The sequence below is a fragment of the Pleuronectes platessa genome, chromosome 19, assembly GCF_947347685.1.
Source record: "Pleuronectes platessa chromosome 19, fPlePla1.1, whole genome shotgun sequence".
Lineage (NCBI taxonomy): Eukaryota > Metazoa > Chordata > Actinopteri > Pleuronectiformes > Pleuronectidae > Pleuronectes > Pleuronectes platessa.
The window spans coordinates 10,907,699-10,927,537 of NC_070644.1; the positions used below are offsets into that span (position 1 = coordinate 10,907,699).

Below are 19,839 nucleotides of genomic sequence, written 5' to 3' on the forward strand. Positions count from 1 at the left end.
ATAACCAATCAATATTTTGAAGACCTATTGTGGCACCTCATTACAGGATTTGGAATCAGTGCAAAGCAATGAGCGGTTGAACAAAACAGTAACTCGTCCCTCCAGTTGAGAACTGGTCGAGAGAAGTTTGCTAAACAAGGATGAACTGCACAGCCAGGTCTACAAAGACGCCCTTTAAACTGCAATAACCTAAGCGGACCTAAAAAGTATAAAAGATGAGGAATCAAAGACAATGAGCATGTTGTGATATTAAATCCGGATTCTATCTCCATACAAGCAGACTAATCAGAAGATGCGAAGAAATGGTCTATTAGTATTCTTTTCGAAATTATTGTGGTAATTTAATTATAAAGGTAGAATGTCATTTGTTAGTCATCATGCTTGATTTCTTTTCAGCAGATGCCTGTACCTAATGAAAAGCTGTTCTATAGCTTAAGTTTTAACATTCTGTGAAATGCCTTTTATTTTTCAGAAACTGAGCTGGTCAGTTTCAAACTGCCTTACTCCTAAAGCTTGATTATTGTAATTGTAAAGTTCTCCCAACAGCTCCAGGACTGAAACCATTTGATGCATGATTTTAATATGACAAAGTGAGAGTACAGAATCAACAGTACATTTAAGAAATCACAACTGCTTTATTTCTTTTCTTTCAATAAGCTCTTTTTTTAACAAGGGAGAGTATTGACCAAATATCTGAAAGGATAAAGATCAGATAGGATAAATAGAATGCTGGATCAGCTGCAGAAAAGCACTGGTCCTCCAACAAAAATGAAATATGCATCTTAAAAGTACAAAAAGAAAGAGTCGAGGGGGAGGGGGGGACATTTTGGTGCAGGTACAATGATGAGAAGCATCGAGATCTTTTTGCAGTAAGGGATAAGAGGCAAAAAACACTCCAAGCCTGACAAACCTATCAACAAGTGAGAGCAGTCCATTCTGAGAACACAGTGACCTTTTCAACGTTAAATCCTTTATAGTGCCATAATATCTAAAAATGAAATGTGGGTTTGAGCCCCTCTTCGCTGACGAGGCCTGACTGTACAGTTAAGTATGCATATACATATATACCAGTGAAACATTAAGATAAATCGCAACATGTTGTAGTGTCATGGAGCCTTATAGTAAGCAGTAACATTTAACCGGGTATGACATTGGCATTTTTGAGTTTCAAAATAAATGTCCATTACAAAAAACAAAACAAAGTAAAAGGATGATTCCAACAGCTTCACATTTTCATATAGAACACTTTAAAAGTCCTTCTTAGTCCACTGGAACTGCAGCGCGCACAAAAAAAGCATAAGCAAAAGTTTTTAATTCAGCAAGCAAAGCTTAACGCCCCTCGTTGGTGATCATTAGCTTCTGTCTGGAAAGAGTAAAAGTTATTTGGACCCTGATTGTGATTATAGTTAGGCTGCATTTATTGCTCGTGCCACCTCGGAGACCAGTTGCTGAGTAATCAAATGTGATGAGTCTGTTTCTTCACCATTTCCACAACTGCAGCGGGTTTTGAACCGAATTGGTGAACAGTGTTTCAGGAGAAAGCAAACTGCCCCAAGGTTAAGGGATGTAAAAAATAATCACATGTTCATTAACTGAAAATTTGATTCATTAGAACCCAAATGAAAAAGGGCCAAGAAAGCAAAACCTTCTAAATCAGCTAATTCATGAGGGTACTTAACAGAAATAGAGAATGCAGCCCCCCCCCCCCCCCCCACATACAAAACATCACAACGGGGCCCAAAGTTTTGTTGCCAGCTTGGTTTGTTTAAAATCCGTACAGTCGACGGCAGTATTACCAACACCGCGTTCGGTTAGATAGGAGTTCTGCGAGTTTACACACACATGTTCAGCGTATCACATGCACACGCCAGATCGTTGCCAGTGAAGTTCCTGTGGAAGTGACATGATTTTGGTACAACGTTCACCTTTTTGTTTCAGTTTATAGACAGAAAAAGAGCAAGCAACAGAATGTAAAAAAAAGAAAGAAAAGCAAACAGACTTAAGAAAACAAATCCTCTCTACCGTTCTATGCTGTTTTTGCCGCAGTTCATGGGCTCGGTGAAAAAACACCAGAGGATGCGCTTCTAGGCTGATGCGACTCGACTTTTGCCACAGTGACATGCAACGATGTCCACAAATTGGAGTTTGAATTTTTTCTTCCAGGTAAATAGAATACGTCCTTTACCAATAGGATGAATGGGCGATGACTTGAACCTTTTACCAGCAAAAGTGAGCAGCAAGTGCCCCAATGCATTTCAAATTGTTTAAAAAAATCTTGAACAGACCTTCCGTCTCATAGCGAGTTTTATCAAGAGTCTGCCTGGTCTCGAGGGCTAAAGTCCATAAACAGGGAGTAAATACAGTTTGGCAAAATGGTGTGGAAAATTAACAATCTGTCTGAGTTGGCCACTTTTCTTTTCCCTGCTCTAAGGAGAAATCCCAAAAAACTGAAATATCTTATCGTTACCAATCTCCCCTTAAAAGTGACTAATAATAAATTAAAGAGGACCTTGAAGAGATCTGCTTAAAAGACTGTTTGTGTCTATGTATATATTTATAATATATTTATATATATATATCTCTATACGTGGTATGAAATAATAAGTGTCCAGTTCTGACAGTTCAAAAAGGGGTCAATTCATCATGTCTGCATGTTTGCCCCTTGCCTCGGCGCCTCTGGATGAGATGGGTCTCAGAAGGCTCGGACATTGGTGGAGGGGCTTTTCGCTGACAGGCTGGGTGGTGATGAGGACGTTCAGGTCCATTGTTATTATGCCATGCCCTCCTCTACTTTGACAGCCTGGGGTTTGATTGCACCAGTGCGTGCTGGTTTGGCTTGCCCCATGGAGGGTAGTGGCTCCTGGAGTTTGCTGGTCATGCCCCCGGATGGTGTCTTTCCCTCGCCCACTGCCTTGCGCACTTCTTGTAAGGTTTGATTCTGTACAAAGAAGAGGCAGGGTTACTAAAACCAAGCTGATTATCAGCATCAGGCTATCCAAAACAATCATTCATCTGCAATCATATTTAAGAGTGCATGTTTACTGTTGTACTTTTACTAATTACTGTTGAATGACAAATGTAAATATATTTGTTATATATAATATATACACATTTTCATACGTAAAACAAATTGTTATTATTAGTGTCATAAAAGTACAAAATTACACTATCAGATACGTTTTGCAGCAGTAAAGACATTTCAGATATGACAACTACAAATGTACACGAAAAGTCAAAGGCACTCTGTAGATAAAAGCCATAAAACAAGTGATTCATACAGAGAAAAAGAAAATAGAATAAATTAAATTACCTATATTTACAGTGGGTGGCTCACCTTCATGCCATCCTCAGGCCCCTTAACAGGGGGCTCGGGGGCTGAAGCAAGGTTGGAGTGGGATGGGTCGCGGCCAGGGTAAGGGGGGGAGCGGATGATGACAGGCTTGTTCACCTGCATGATTGGTCTCTGGATTGGGTTGGGGAAAGGGCCTGTGGTTGGGGGCCGCATGTGCATCACCATGCTGCCCTGAGTAGGTGGGACCTGGTGGCTGTGGGGCTGAAGGGAGGGTGGGGGAATGGGAAATAAATGAAAAAACTAAAAAATTAGCACTGATCTTATCAGGGTATTTTCAGACCTTTCACTCAAATACCTGCATTTTCTCACAAGCATCTTGTAACGTTATTACATTTTCAATTTTGGAAAAGTGATCCCTGGGCCATCATTTTGAGATACACAGCCTTAGATGTGGGAGAACACTCAAAAAACTCCAATGCATCTAAAAATAAACATTTGTTAAATACATACCTGCTGACTGTAATGTGTTGGCAGGGGGCCTAAAGGGCCAGAGGGCTTCCCACTGGGGCTGGCAGACCCAGGCCTGATGAAAAGGAGGCAAAAAAAAAATATTTTTTTCCAATCCATGTCTTCAAAGGTGCATTGTATTACACCTAATCTCAATTGGTAACATCCCAAAGGGGCATATTAAGTGTCAGCTGTATATACAGTTAAATTTGAGTAAGTGTTTTGCACTCACCTGTAGGAACCTACAGACATGCCCTGGGAGTGGTTAGGCTTATCAGAGAACTGAAAGCCTTTCATTTCCATCTGCGAGGCCTGAGAATAGAGCAACAACAGAGACACATTTATCATTAGACAAAACACTGTGGACTACTCTTTCTATCATTATCACAGTAATGTTTAAACAATGCAGTGTTTGGGTGAGTGGCATGAGAGCTACTAGTCCTACCTCTCGACTGCCGGTCATGACAGCAGCCTGGGAGCCAGGCGGCATCATCCGACGCGGGGCTCCCACCGACAGGTTCTGTCCCTGCTGCAGCTGGATGGACTGTGGGAGGATGAGATGCTGCTGAGCTGAGCCGTAGCGCAGCTGAGAACCAGGGAGGGGCATGGTCACCTGGTGACAAGAAAGATCTTATTGTATGTAAATCTTAAAAAATCCGACAGTTACCAGGAGAAACACGGTATCTTGAGTTGTTGTGAAACTGAGTTTCACCTATGAACTAACCTGAATGAGCTGAGAGTCCATTAACTGGGAAGAACCCATCCCAGGGCCCTGGTTCATCTGGCTGTCATAGACTAATTGCTGGCTGCCATTCATTGGCTGGTAGTGTGAGCCTGACTGTGACTTGACCATGTCTGAGGGCTGCATGCCAGGGAAAGCAGAGTAGGGCCCCTTGAGAGGTGCTCCGCCCGACAGCACCATGGGGCTGGGCTGGGACATGTTGTGGTGCATGTAAACCTGTGACCTGAAACGAAGCACGGCAGCAAAATGAGCAACAAAAGCATTTAACTACACTCATATGAGGTTCATGTGTGCCATGTGAGTTGTACAACCAACTAAATTGAAGCAAATTACCGATTAGGATTTTGGATTTCAGTGAAAAATTGAGGTGGCAGTACCTGAAGGGAGGAATAGAGCTGAACATCTCTTGAGACTGAGAGACTGGTAGACCGCCCCGAAGTCCCAGCTGAGCCTGAGCCTGAAGAGACGTGTGGAGAGAGAGGGGAATCTGCTGGGCTGCAGCCGCCTGAATGAAGGAACAAATGTAACATGATGACAATTCTGCTGATACACAACAACTTGTGTGTTTATTTTGTTTAACCCTCTACCTGTTGGTATGTCTGCTGCTGGGTCATGTTGGGAGGTACAAGGCGTTGCTGGCTTGGAAAGACATGGCCGTCCAGATACAATGGTGTGATGTGATTACCTACAGACAAGACGGGCAACAACATGTTTTAGTTTAGTTGTCTTTAGAGAATAAACCCTCATCATACAAAGATAACAAATAAAATCTGTTCTACCTTGCATGGACATGGAGGGTGCTACTGAAGCCACAGGCATTGGAGACATGGACACTCCTCCAAATGAACTGTAGCTTACACTGGAGCCAACGCTGCAGGGAGGCTGACCCCCTGAAGGCATTCCGCCAGGGGAGCCCTGCTCAGGGAGGGACTGGGAGTTCTCCCATGCCTTACGTGCCGATTCCATCTGAAGAAAATAAACATTCACCAACACCACAATCAGTTTTGCCTTTATGTTCCCACTGTATTTACAAGAAATGGTTTGCTTAAACAAACACAGATTTTCCTTTTATTTGGTTCATGTATGAAAGATACAGCTATTTACATGGGATTGTAATTCAAGTACCTTGAGAGTGAGGTCAGCACTGGGGAAGGACATGGGGTTGAGGTTCATGCCAGGCTGCAGATGATTGGAGCGCAGCATGGGAATAGTCTGATTGAGAACAGTCTGTTAAAAAATAAAGTTCAGGATCAATATCTCATTATTTATGTACTCTGCTCTTTCTGGAAGCAGTTTTATTGGTTTTAGTTGCATCATCGTATTTGCATTCAGATCACCTCTAGTTTTTTCCAAGACAACAGAGGTACAGATAAAAGCACTCACATTGGTGGCAAGCACATCCTGAAGCTTGTTGACAGGATTGGACACTGGCCCCGGGGTAGAGCCTGGTGGTAGGCTGAAATCAGAGTCTTTGGCACTAACACCAAACTCAATAGGAGGCCCGGGCAGCACAGTGTCCACATGCAGGTCCACGCCATTGACTGGCGTGATGGGGCCACCTTCCAGCCGATCAACACCTTCTGAGCCCTTGCGGTGCTTCAGGGAGCGTTCGTTTCCGATGGGCCCCGGCTTGTGCTGTTCTTTAGTCTGCTCTGGGCCGGCATCAGAGTCCTGGCAAAGAGGAACAAATACATACTTTTATTTAGTTGTTGTATTTTGTTGCAACAAATGACATTTGACTATTATGAAGCAGAGAAGAAAACTAAAACTATTAACTGTATTACCTCGGAGTTGGGCTCGCTCCCAGTATAAGACACCTGTTTAGTCCAAGAGTCTCCCCCTGAAGATTGGACTGAAAGAGCTGCAAGAGATAAATTAATGCCATTAGTGACAAATAGAAAACTTTACCTGTTATATAGATGAATATCTCAAAGAAAATTATTTTGGTTGGAAGGCAAACATTTACATCGAATCCACATTTTAAATGATTATTTCCTAGCTTTTATGTTATAATGGCCATTATTTAAAGAGTGCAAACAATAAACTGCTGCATCCCTAAAAATTACAAATATATGTTAAGAAAAACAGTCAAATAATATTACAATAGTATATCCTGCTGTAAAATACTTTAGTAAATGTGCACTGTGAACAATGTTAAGATTTTGTCTACAAAGTTCCTTCTTTATAGAGCCATATAAAAAATCCCTGAGGACAAACACCTGACAGGCATTAGGACCTTTTCTGTTACCTGAGCTGTTGGTCTCCCAGATTTCAGTTCCCAGATTGTTGGAGGACAGCTCCTCAGGCTGCTCAATGCTCATGCTTCCCTGCTTTTTAGCAAAGCGTGGTGGTATCTTGGATGCGATCGTCCTGTTCTTCACTGGCATCTAACATGGCAAAGGAAATAATGCTTAACAAACTATTCACTTTTTGATCATCTCAGCATGAGGACTGAGCATCTGGATGTGTTTAACTTACAGCAGATCCCTGTTCCTTCCTCCTCCTGTCATCTTCCTGTGGACGCCTTTGCTTTTTGGATAGGGCGTCCTGGTATCCATCTGGATTTGAAACTGGTCCCCCTGCATCGCCATCAACTAAAACAAAACAGGCATGTGGTTTGTGCAAAATACAAAATTGTAGGAGCACTAACTGCCCATGGGTATTTCATTCCCATCAACATGGGAGAAAAACTATTAATCCAAAAACACAGGACTCACTGGGGTAGCTGCAGAGTTCATACTGGGACAGAGTTTCGGCTATGTCTGACTTGACAGGTCCTGGCTTCAGCTCCTTGTCCAAGTCCTTCCCTGACGACTCACTGGGCTCCCTCTCCTCCGACTCTATGCTGTAGATGGGGCCCAACTCATCTGGGCTCCTGCTGAAAATAAATGGATAATTTAATATATCAACAAAAATATACATACAAAACTGTCTCAAACAAGACAATCTCATGATACACATCATTTAATTTGGGGCAGTTGTCAATTTTCAAAATCCAGGCTCGGGGGGATTCTGTGGAAAATCTTGTCTGTAACTGACTGCATTGGGAGTCATGCCACTGACCTCACACTTTTTTCAACAGCATGGAAAACAGTAGCAAACAATACTTCTCTTTGAAGAATAAGCATTTACTTTCATGAATAAATAATTGTTCGTTCAAATTAAGGTGCCCTCTAACATTCCTGTCACTGTCAGGGGGCAAGCTGGGGAATTTTTAGGTCAAAACAACATGTGAAGAAAACATTTTGCTGCTGGTTTCATAGCAACTATGAAAACAAGGCATGTCACAGGACACCGTTGCATCGACACAATTCCCAAGCACATATTGAGGATGCTTCATTCCGTGAAGCAATAGATATGCGTATAAGAGGGTAGAACCTAAAATGAACGTATATCATTCTGTTCTATTATTCACCTCACCTCTTACAAGATGTCCCTCCGTTCTGCCAACTGTCACTCCTGTTAGAGGACGACGTGGGGGGATTATCAGGTGTATGCGACATCTTGCTCACTTCAAGCAGCGATGGCTCTCCTTTCCTGTTCTGCCGTTCCACCAGCGGTCTCTGGCTGGAGAAACTTCTCTTGGAGAGTTCCCTTTTCTCACCAGAGCCTGGTTCGCTATGGCCGTCAGATGGAACATCACCATGTCCCTGTGTAGCTGCGCCTCCGGCTCGCTTTTCTCTCCAGTCACCCAATTCGCTGTTGTCTGATCCTGTCTCCCATTCCTCCACCTGACCATGCATGTTAGGCCGTCCACCAGAGTAGTGGCCACTGGGCCAGTTCTCTTCCCCACTGCCTTTGGGGCGACCAGGCCAGGGGTTTGCGAGGTCTCCATTTACATACTCGTCACTCGTCCACTGGTTTGTGCCTGGTTCACGTTCTTGTTGTAGACGACGGAAGCGTGGAGGCTTGTCTTGTCGGGGTGGACGACGTCTCCTCAACATCTGCCTGTCTGGGTTATCGTTGTCAATGTAGTATTCTCCTTCACGTTCCTCTGTGCCATTTTCCAATAAAGAGCCAGTGAATTTAGTTGGGTTCTGGAGAGACTCACGCTCAACAGGGAGTCTGCGGGTATAAACTGTCTCAGCTCCAGGACAATAACCATTCTCTTGCATGGAGCCACCATTGTTACCAAACTGGGGCCCACGGCCTCTCCATGTAGAAATTTCCCTGGAACCCCCAAAGCCTCGAGTGTAACTTCCAGTGGTATTGAGCCTGGGAGGCAACGTGCGGCCCCCAAAACCCCGGCCGGCCTTGGTGTTTTCTTGGAAATCTGCGGCCGTCTGGTCATCTGAATACACCTTGTTGGATCTCCAAGAATCTCTATCAGCTTTGCGGACTTCTGCTGCCTCTGAGTAACCTTCGCCATTTTCTGATCCCTTCTCGCGTCGCCTCTTCGGCAGTTCCTCATACTCAGAGGTTTCACTCAAGGTCTCACTGACATTTCGCCTCCGGGGCTTGCCCCTCTCGAACTCCTCCGCGTTGACCAGGTCCCGAGGTGCTGCTCTGCCTCTGCCTGTCCGTTGGGCCCCGACTCCACTGCCGTTGTTATTATTGTTATAAGTTCCTCTGAGATTGTCCCCACCTCGGCCTCCACGGCCTCCACCTCTAGAGTTGAATTCCCTAAAGCCTCGACTGCGGCCTCTACCTGCTCCCCTGACTGCACCAAAGGCTTGTTCTTCATCAATAAAGATCCAGTTATTACGCCGTGGTGCCTGGGGATCGCGATTTTCTTGGCTGTCTCTAGGTGAATGGCTCTTGCTGCTCTCCCAGGGGTTCTCTTTGGGAGAATCATCACTGTGGGTGCTCAGTGGTCTTTCTGTTTTGATGGGAGCTGGTGACTGACGCTGCCTCTCTTCGGGTTGTTTCTCAACAACAACAGGTGAGGCTGCACGCCTGTTACTGGCAAGCTGGATGTCTTTCTTCAAGTCATAAACATTGGTAAGGACTTCTTTCTCTAGACGGTAGGGGACAGGCTTCTCCTCAGGCTCAGGTTTAGGCTTCTCATTCTCCTTATCTTCCACTTTGAGTGCCTTGAGAACTGGTTTCTTGATGGGCCCGGTTCTGCGAATCAAAGTACGCACACTGGGCTCAGGTGGCTGGCTCACACTACTGCTGGAGCTGGAACTGGCTTCAGACCACTGGGTTTGAGCACTGTTAAGCCCTCCATCTTGTTTCTGGCCTCTGTCTCTTTTCCAATTGTCCTTGGAGCCGTCTAAGGTCTCGTCATGAGATTCAGGGCCATCTTTGAGATGTTTGTCTCTGGAGTCTTGTTTTGGGTATTCATTATCTGCAATATTCTGGGGGTGGGTCTGAGCAGTGGTCAGCAAACCATGGTCATGATGTGCTCTGTCTGGGCCTCGGCTCTGGAAAGCATGGTGGGGGTGATCATCTTGAGGGTGGGGCAAGTACTCGTTGGCTCTTTCTTCATAGCAGTCCTGTTGGGAGCTGATGACATCACTTCTGTAGAAGAAAGCCCATCAAGAGAAGCCTATGTCACTAAGCAAAGTTTTACTAGATGTTTCATAGTTTTTAGAGAAAACACAGTGCCTAGAATCAAGAACTGCAAAACATATTTTTATTACAATCACCAACCTATCATCTGGCTGTCCACTGTCTGAGCTTTCATGTTGTCTCTGGTAAGGTGGGGTGAAGCTGCGCGAGGGGTAGCCATCCTGGTTCCACACAGGGTAAGGCTCAGTGGAGGGGGCTCTTCTCTCCTGGTGCAGGTTGGAATGGCCCTCATCAGAACCAGGACTGTTCAAGTGGTCTTGATGCATCATGGGTTTCATCATTCCTGGTGGAAGAAAAATGCAGTGTCGAAGTTGTATTTCCATGATAGAAAAATCAACAAATTTGAGATGTGAAGGTATATGCTTGTTTTGTTAAATTGTGGCTCACCTGAAGAATGGACAGCACCGGGGTAGTAGTCCACAGGAGATCGTCCTTGGGTCATGCGGGGATCCATGAAAGGTGGCATCATCATCCAGCGGGGGTCAAACCCGAGGACATGTGGCGGATAGTAGCCCCGCTGTGCATGGCTTGAGTTTGACGGGGCAGGGTGTCCTGACTGCTGCCAATGCTGCATCTTGTACACTTGATCCTGTTGAATGTACAAAACAAACATGCACGTCAGGAAATTAGTTCTGGACTAAGTAAAAATGGCCGGACCGTGTATAATTAAGAACCAACTCGCCTTGCAATAGGCCCTTTTAGCATCATGCAACAAAGATGTCAATGATATATTGATACATTAGTATGAGATTTGGACTTTTAATCAGAATGAGCATCCAGTGGCACTAACCGGCTGCTGCTGCTGCTGCTGCTGCTGCTGCTGCTGCTGCTGGTGGTGGTGCGGCAGTGGCGGCTGGTGGTGCGGCAGCGGCTGCTGCTGCTGCTGGTGGTGCGGCAGTGGCGGCGGCTGCTGCTGCTGCTGCTGCTGCTGCTGCTGCTGGTGGTGCGGCAGTGGCGGCGGCTGCTGCTGCTGGTGGTGGTGCGGCAGTGGCGGCTGCGGCAGTGGCGGCTGCTGCTGCGGCGGCGGCTGCTGCTGCTTTTGAAAGCGGGGTGGGATGGGTTTGGAGGTATGACGTCCATTGTAGTCTCCTGAGGGGGAGGAAGGCTCCTGTACATCATCCTCACTGGCACGGTAGTTAGAGAAGCCAGATTCCTCGCGGTAACTATGGCCTGGACTGTTGTCTGTGGGACACTCAGTTCCATCTGGAAAAGAATTGATAAAACCATATCAGAATTGCCTGTTGCTTTTATTTTAAGTTAAGTATGTGGACCTAAATGTTTATATTTGCAATTTCTCACCTTTTGTGCTGTATTGCCAGTTCTCAGGTTGACTTTTACTTTGTTCCCTGTTTGGGGACAGCGGGACTTCTTTGCAATCTTCCTCTTTCTGGCCCTCCTCTGTCCTTGACGTCTGCCTTTCAGTCTTACCAAATTTCTCATCCAGCCTTTTGAGTTTTTCAGCACAGGCAGCCAGTCGCTCCGCACGGGCACGCCTCTCTTCCTCTTCCCGGCGTTTGCGGGCTCTCTCGACTGCCTCCGACAGCTCAGGTGACACATACTTGGCCCTAGCGGGAGCCTGGGACTGAGGCTGGCGCTGGTGATCTTCCTGGTCAGTCGGTGGCTCACCTTGGATTTTCTGCTGGGTCTAGAGACGAAACAGAGGTAGTTCAAGGGGCAGGACTTCTCATTTATGTAAAGCATAGGATTTTCTTGAATGCACCATGAACTTTCCCTAATAGGCAAGGTTTTCAGTTAGTTTTTTCAGTATAAATTAATATCAGTGACATGCCATTTGATCTAATTCAAATTTGTGTTTTATCTTTATTTTTTAAACAAAAAACTTAAACCTGTGTACAAGGAAATAAAATATAAATAAATCTCAGCCCAACAATTGTTTTAATCAAAATGGCTAAACAACAGACTGAGTCAGTCTTTTCAAAACGTCTTTCACATTACTTTCACTTGCTTAGCAAAAAAGCAGCCAGGCAGATCAATTTGGTTCCTGCAAGGTAATCTTTAATAAATATAAATGATATAATATTCAAGAGCTATTGCTTGGTTGAATATTCTTTGTATGTTTGAAGGTCTTCTGCCCAATTTAGGTTACCAACTACCAGTATATGGTAGCAGGTGCAAGTGGCCACCAGCAGATGTTAGGGACACAACCTGCCTTAGCACCTTAAGAAAGATTAAAGAATGAGATGTGTTTCAACTATGACTGACCGTGTAAATTATTCCTAGACATTTTATCTCAAAAGAGGAGAATGAAAGTGGAAAACACAGCATTTTGGGCTTTTACCTGTGTGTCCGTAGGGAGACTTCTGCCGTTGGTCTTCCTTGCAGCCTCGTTATGTTGGTAGGAATAGTTCTCTTCTGTGCCCTCTGGGGGGTAAACCTCACCTGAACTCAGGGAGGGGTGGCACTCACGTTGGATCTCTCTCTCTCTCTCCCTCTCCCATTCAGTCCTAAAAAATGATCGAAATTAAACCAATAACTTTTTTAAATGATGACAAAACTATGACAGTGTTTTCAGTCTAACAGGAGCATTTAGAGCAGTAATGAGCTATGAGAAAAAATCTCACCACATCTTGTTTTTATCCTTGTTCGAGTGTTCGTCTTCGTCATCACTAAACTTGAGTTTCTCGCCATAATCAACTTCCTCATGGAGTCCTGGGGAAAAAAACATTAAAAAATATATATAAATAAAACTCAACAATTTAATTTGATTCTATGAGAGAGAAGCCTGGAGGCAGTCTGAGGAATACTGACCAGCCCATCCATCCTCGCAGTCGTGGTCAAGCTCATCCAGATCCTTCAGATCCTCAGGATTGATGATGGCTGGGCGTTGAGGTCTTTCACCAGGCCTGCGGATGGGCTGAGAAGACTGTCGCGGTGGTCCACGCACAAAGCGGTTGTCTCTTCTCACATCACCGCTGCAATCAGAGATAGCGAAATAGACACGTTAGCGATTGCCTAAATAACTTTCACGACTGCTCTCACATTGTGAATGTACTTACTTGACAAGTTCAGGTTTAGCAAAGCTCTGTCTAAAAGCGGGTTTGTTGTCAAATCGGACAGGAGCTGCGACGGTGGCAGGGACATGCTCTGTACCTGGGGCTTCACGAGTGTCTTTAGAGCACATCTGTTAAAAGCATGATGACACAAGATGTTAATTGAGAAAAACACTTAGCCAACAAGAGTCATTGAGCTGTTTCTATCCAAAAGTTGAAGAGTACAATAAGTCTTCCCATGTGAGGCATGTGAAAAATAATGAGTCGAATAGTACTTACAAATGCGGGCAACATGTCATGGTAGACAGCAGTGGAAGTGTGGTGAAGTTGGTACTGCAGGGCAGTAGGGACGGTTATTCTGCGGACAGGCTGGGCAGGGCGCAGGGAGGGCTCCTTTGGGTCGAGGACTGGTGACAGGGCCGTCACCACACTTGTAGGGGTGGTGATGGTTGCAGAGGGGGGGTGAGATGGGGCTGGAGGGGTGCCGGTCTCACCCAGGGCAGTGAGCTTACCCTCAGGATCTGCAGGCAGGCCGAGGGTCAGGGATGAGGGCTGAAGGTTCCTGCCACCACCTTCCCTCCAGCTCGTCACATCTTCAAGTTGGAGAGGGAGATATTTTTGAAAGGCCCATTGACAAATCATACATATGTATGTGTGCATTTAACAGACAAATTGCGAAATCCAAAGTTGTTTCATCATCTCCGTGTTTAAACTGCTACTGGAGACAACTATATGACATTGACATAGGTTATTTAAAAAAAGCTGTTTTTGTGTTTCAACATTATCATTAGCTTCCAGACAAATGTTGCCACCAATTTAATAATTTGCTTTCAAGCCGATATTATCTTAGCTTTGAGACTTACTCTGGGGGCGGAGGCTTGGTCCTGGCCCATACGACGGATCGAAGCCGCTTCTTTCCTTGCCAACCTTGTCCTGTTCTCCAGCTGCCTTCAGCGTGGGAAATTCCTCGTGAGAGAAGGGCTGAAGTCGGTTTGAGGCCCTTAAACCTGTAGTTTGTGTTAAAAGAAGAGACATAAGCAATGCTGTACTAATTGGCAAAGCCAGATTAGGTGCATAATATTGACAACATATTTTTCCCCATGAGTATGCAATGACATTTTTAAAGGCAAGTCACTCTCAATTAAAGTCAAAAGTGTGCTCTCTCACCATCTAGCTCTCTTGCCTTTCCATTTAGCTGGGCCCATTGCTTTGGTCCACCTGCGTTTGTGTTCTATGGAAAGAAAATTTTAAACAATCAATTTGCGGGTTTAAAAAAATGAGTCTACAGAAAATGCCCATCGTTGAACATAACTACAGATTCACATACGCACCTCTTGGTTGGCTGCCGGTGAGGGCTTCTGAAGATTGGAGACAGATTTCTGTGAAGCCAGCTGCGGCTGCAACTCCGGCAGCTGTGTTGTTGATGCAATAGAACTAAAAAAGAAGGAGCTTTATTTAGTCAAAGCAGGCAAATACTGACTGATACAAAGCTGAAAGCTTTATTTAGTTTTATTGCAATGCTTCCCTCTGAGAAGGGCTCTCTCAGGATGCACGTACGCATTGAACTTAATGTAGCTAACTATTTCAGGTATTTGACACCCGTACATCTGGGGTGAAGCGAGTGCATAAACTAGTAAGCTGAAAAAAATACACCTGAACTTTAACTTAGTGATTATATTAGAGGGGAATTTGCTGTATGTGAAGCACTCTCTCCTCACGTTTTTTGATCGGGTTGTTCCTGCTTGTTCGCCCATCCTGTACCGTCTTTGGGCACAATAAACACGCTGGGATCGTTTCCTTTGTTTTCAGACTTCAAGCTCGGCAGGTGAGCGGGTGGGGGCATGCGCCGGGCAGCGGCCACTTTGCCAAGACTCTGTAAGCCATGTCGCGGAACTATTGGGACGAGACCACAAGAATATAAATCATGGGAACGGAGATTTGATCACAGAGATATATGGTAAGATGGGGAAAACAAAACAGCAATCTTACCTGTGTTTTTCTGGTTTTCTACTGGTTTTCCCTTGTACTTGTCAAATAGGCTGAGTGAAGAATACTTGCTTTTCCCATCCTTGGACTTGGTTATTTGCCCCAAACGATCGGACATTGCGATGTAATGTCATCTAGTAGTGAAATTTTTCTTTGCGCCTCGTCCCAGTGCCTTCTGATTCTAACGAGAGAAGGGAGAGGAAATTTCAACGTTAGGATACACTTTAAAGCCAGAAGAAAAGTTGTTTAACCTTAGGTCAACAATAATCATCTTCAATCCTGTGAGAATGGAGACAATCTATATTTTGTCAGCACGAAATCCATTCTAGATTCTTGTAAAATTTAAAGCAGAAACACCTATTGGCAGCAGAGTTTACCCGCAGTTTGCATTTCACACATGCACAACAGAGTGGGAGGCTTTATGCACAGACAGCATCAAATCCTCCACATTATTCAGGCAAGAGGTGCAGCAGCTGGAGCAGAGAAGTGACGTATTAACTGCACTGTGTAGATCACATGATCATGTTTACAGCACCCCGACACCGTCGTCAACTCTCATCACCACAAAGTCTGACATCTTCGTCTGTGTCCTTTATATTTATGACACCCTTTTTCACCGGGAGATACGTTTGATGTTTTTACATCTTTCTCTTGCTACTCTCAATCAACCCCCCCACTCTCCCCCCTCTGCTGTGTTCACATATCTACTTCTCCTGGATTGGCACAAACTTTATACTAGGCGAGGAAGTCAGCAGAAACTAGAGTGCCTGACACTATTTGCATTCACCAACGCCCCTCCTCTGGAAAAATTACGGGGACACTGGAGTCCAGTAGATGTCTGAAAACACCTTTAGAAATATCCCAATAACTAATATAAGAGATACACACCTATTCTGCAGAGCCAGGGTAAAGTTTCTGAAAGACACTGCTGTTAAGCTTTGTCAAATGTCAATTTCGGGGTTTTGAGCAACCACAGACATATTCCTCTCGCCTCCATTGCACTGACATTAGAAGCATTCCTTTGAGAGGCAAACAAGTTCAAGACCAATGCTCGTAAAACTGAAAAAGCTGCGTGACTAGTCACCATAATGAGACTTTTTGTGATTACAGGTACTTTAACATGCCCAGACTGCAGATGATAAAATCTACACATGACAATAAAGTGCAGCAGCTCAAACAAATGTTCTATATCTTGTCATTTAAAAGGACGATGTTGGCAGTTTGACAATTAGCTGGAGTTCTGCTACCTGATTAAGGGTACAGCATATTTAGCGGTGCCAGTATAACATGAAAATGACCGCTGTTTGTTGAATTAGACAGCGATTTCTGAAATGTCTTCTGATTCTAACACAATGAGTCAGTGTGTTACCCATTTGTTTTGCTTTTCATCCACAGGCAAAGCACTGACTGAAAGTGCCAATGGAAAGCAAATAAAGGAAAGGGGAAGCAATGCTGTGGGCCAGTTGCATATTTTGCATCAGACATGCTCCGTTTGTACAGTGAGCAAATAAAGAGACTTTAATCTGATTCAGCGTAGTGTAAATATGCTTGAATTGGCCGTGGTGTTTTTGAATCACAAAGTGACTGAGTATTTCTAAACATAGGTGTAGAGAGACCACCTACATGTTAGCGGTCAGATGAACTTGTGCAGTTTTTGCAGCGTGTTCATGTGCGACTAACAAAAGCCAATGGGAGGTGACGCATCAGTCGTCCTTTGTTGGCACCAGTATTTCTGTATGTCCCGGCCCTTGGACACAGTGATCATAAGCCTCTTGTGTGACCTCAGCAGCGTCACAGTTATACAGAAAACCATGTGTGGTATGTCGGCTCTGATCACAGAGGCCCACAGCACGGTTTGGGACATGTATCCTAAGAACCTGTAAAAATATCGTTAGTGTTGAGGTATTAAACATGTCTTGAAAAACAGTTACAGTCACACCAATTCTCAAATGTAAAAAATGACCATGAACATTTGAGATTAAATGGAAAAGAGTGGTTTGTTCCAAATTCACATCTGTTGTGAAACTTCAGCTCCGACTTCTGATTTAGTTTGACCTCGGGCAGCAGCACCATCACGGCCAACTTGTACGCAGTCATGTAAGAGACAGTCTTTGTGTTATATTTGTGGTATTTTGTACCTTACTTTGTACTGAGGTGCCATGAGGAACTGACGCTGCAGATATGCTGCCCTCAATATGCCAGGAAAACCTCCCAATTTAGAGCAAGATAATGTTTAAATGCCAATTTTCACAAGGACAGGTCATCTGCTTTAAGCAAATTGCATGACTGTACAAGAGGATTTTTTTCCACTGCTATACTGAAACCAGACACAACCTTTTATGTATTATGTTTAATAGATAGTTCACTTGAAAACTGTTCACGGTAAACCCTATCTGAGTTTTTCATTTATAATGTTATTATTAGAACAAAATAAAGAGCAGATATTTCCAAACCATGACTGCAACTCTGTAAGTCAAGATACCAGAGGATAATAACAAAATAAGCAATCGTGTGATATATTACAAACTTAACTCACACTAAAATCAAATGTGACAGACCATGTTCTTGTTGGCAGGGAGTACACTCGTTCCCGGTAAAATTCCATTTCCATCTATTCATCCCTTACAACTGAGATACTTTGTAGAATTGAGTTTCACCCGTTGTAGTTGGAGTCGTATCATTAAAACACCGGATAACACTCAAATATAAGCGTTGTGCTTATAGGGAGTGAGATTAGTTAAACACACAGTCAATCTAATGCAGTAGACCAGAGCACATCAAATCTAATCATTTACAACAGACATACAGAAAAACATGTGGATAATGACAATAAAGCCAATAACTCTTGGTTGCTGCTTACATTCCCCAAAACCTAGATTTTTTAATGGCACCACGTTTTCGACTGAGTTTTTTTTTTAAATCATTATTATTGTTCACCTAAATACGCCTAAATCCCAGAAAACAAAAGGTGGAGAACGTTGTCTAACAAGAGCAACACACGCCATTTCATCCATAATCAATACTGTTTTTATATTCAGTAGAATAGTATTAACAAAGAGAATCAAATTGATTTCAAGCTGGGGGGGTTTTGTCCGGCTTTTTATGCTGTGAAAAATGCCAACGCGTTTTCTTCAAGTGTTCATTTTAATGATGGCTTCTTGTGCTCGGATTTCAGAAGCGATTGCTTAATCAGACGCGAAGAGATGTGGAGTGGGACACAGAACATTGAAAGTGAACTACAATCCACTCGTGGTTATGTGCAACATTAGCTGAGACCCCGACACCTACATCTGTCCGTTTCACTGTTATACACACAAAGCGATGCTCAGAAATACCGTCGTCCGAGTGGAAAACCAGGCGACGGGGGACGCACCGGAGGCCGCTCGGGTTAAAGCTCCGCAGAGGCGTTTAACTGGGATTTCTAAAGCAAATATCTTCCCATCGCGCTTCATTTAACTAAACATTCAATCATAGCACGCCATTTCCTCCTGTTGTAATCGCAAGAAAACAAAGGCGGTCTACCACGGCCTTTAAAAATTACACCGTTGGTGGAGGCTAGCAGGATGTGGAGGCTAACGCAATGACAGCTAACGCTGTCCCTCCCTTGACTTTGTTTACCTGCAGAAACGAATTTCCACCAGACAGCGAACGGAAAACCACACAAGGGCCAAACACCAAATGTAACATAGACACACATTTTCTGAATTGTAATGTGTGACCTCTGTAACGTGAACGTTACTTCTCGGTGCCGTAACCTCACAGGAGGCTACGGCTAATTACCGCACACGAAGCGGACACCAGCGGGTCCGATGCCCGAATACAATAAAACATTTAAGCTAATGGCCCAAAACAAAGAAGAAGATATTGTGATGATGGTTGTTTCTGGGATTCGACACCATGTTCAGGTGTAGAGTAACAACCCAAACGTCAAGAGGAAGCCTCGGAGTAGCTGCTAGCCATCACCTAGCTAGCTAGCTAGAGGAAAATGGCTAATGTAAACACCAAGTGCTGCTGGCCGAGGTCCCGTGGAGATGTGCAACACACTTATTTTCATGACATAGAAACAGAAACAAAATGGCGTTTGATCGTTTATTTATCTTAGAAAACTAAATAAAAAAACACCAACAGGACCACTGGCTCTACATTAGCAGTGGTTAGCATCGTCAGTTTCAGCTTGTTACGCTATACTTCCAGCCGGGTGCTCAGGAAACAACCGAGACAGGCCGGGGTTTTCCACACACTTTCCCCACCGTGCTTCACTTCACCGAGCATGCGGTCGTTTCACCAGCGGGGAAAACCTCCACGAAACCTGCATTGACATTCGCAGCAGCAGCCGCCGCAGCCCGGGCTGAACACAGCGGTGGGAATGTAGGACTAGGCGATTAAAAATGGCTGCTGCCCAGAACAAAGCAACAATAAAACAGGGCAGCGGAGAAGAACAGGGCGAAGGGGGATTTTAGAGGAATGCGTCGGCGTCCCGCGACTCACCGTTTGAACGAGTTATATTTTCTCCTGGCTGCTGACAGAGATGCGTTTCCACAAAGTGTCGTCGAAGCGGAGGATGGATGGAGATTGTTTGAGCCCCGATCTTCTCAGGTTCAACCGAGAGCAGTAGCTTGGGTCATACCCGGCTTCAACTGTGGGGGGCAGAGTGGAGCCGGATCCGCTCCCTGCGTGGCGACGTCACCGAGCGACGTGAGCCAGGAGACGCTGAGACTGCCTCCTGCTGGTCAACCGTAGCAATTATACATAGATGGATAGATGGATAGATGGATAGGGTTTTATTT

General features: G+C 44.6%; 1 protein-coding gene across 1 annotated transcript; it reads right to left on the bottom strand.

Annotated features, from left to right (window-relative positions):
- Nucleotides 1-559: 559 nt before the first annotated feature.
- prrc2b (proline-rich coiled-coil 2B) lies at nucleotides 560-19,712 on the bottom strand. Its single transcript, XM_053410664.1, has 31 exons — nucleotides 19,541-19,712; nucleotides 15,056-15,233; nucleotides 14,785-14,959; nucleotides 14,398-14,500; nucleotides 14,234-14,297; nucleotides 13,930-14,073; nucleotides 13,346-13,659; nucleotides 13,073-13,197; nucleotides 12,825-12,988; nucleotides 12,638-12,725; nucleotides 12,355-12,520; nucleotides 11,355-11,700; nucleotides 11,079-11,258; nucleotides 10,443-10,655; nucleotides 10,137-10,338; nucleotides 7,962-10,004; nucleotides 7,259-7,419; nucleotides 7,020-7,135; nucleotides 6,790-6,928; nucleotides 6,326-6,402; nucleotides 5,925-6,212; nucleotides 5,667-5,768; nucleotides 5,321-5,507; nucleotides 5,129-5,226; nucleotides 4,919-5,046; nucleotides 4,524-4,764; nucleotides 4,245-4,412; nucleotides 4,032-4,111; nucleotides 3,803-3,875; nucleotides 3,335-3,553; nucleotides 560-2,938 (listed from the first exon to the last, which is right to left on the bottom strand). The coding sequence occupies exons 2-31, from the start codon at nucleotides 15,168-15,170 to the stop codon at nucleotides 2,771-2,773; spliced, it is 6,687 nt and encodes a 2,228-aa protein (XP_053266639.1). The 5' UTR covers nucleotides 15,171-15,233; nucleotides 19,541-19,712; the 3' UTR covers nucleotides 560-2,770.
- Nucleotides 19,713-19,839: the final 127 nt, after the last annotated feature.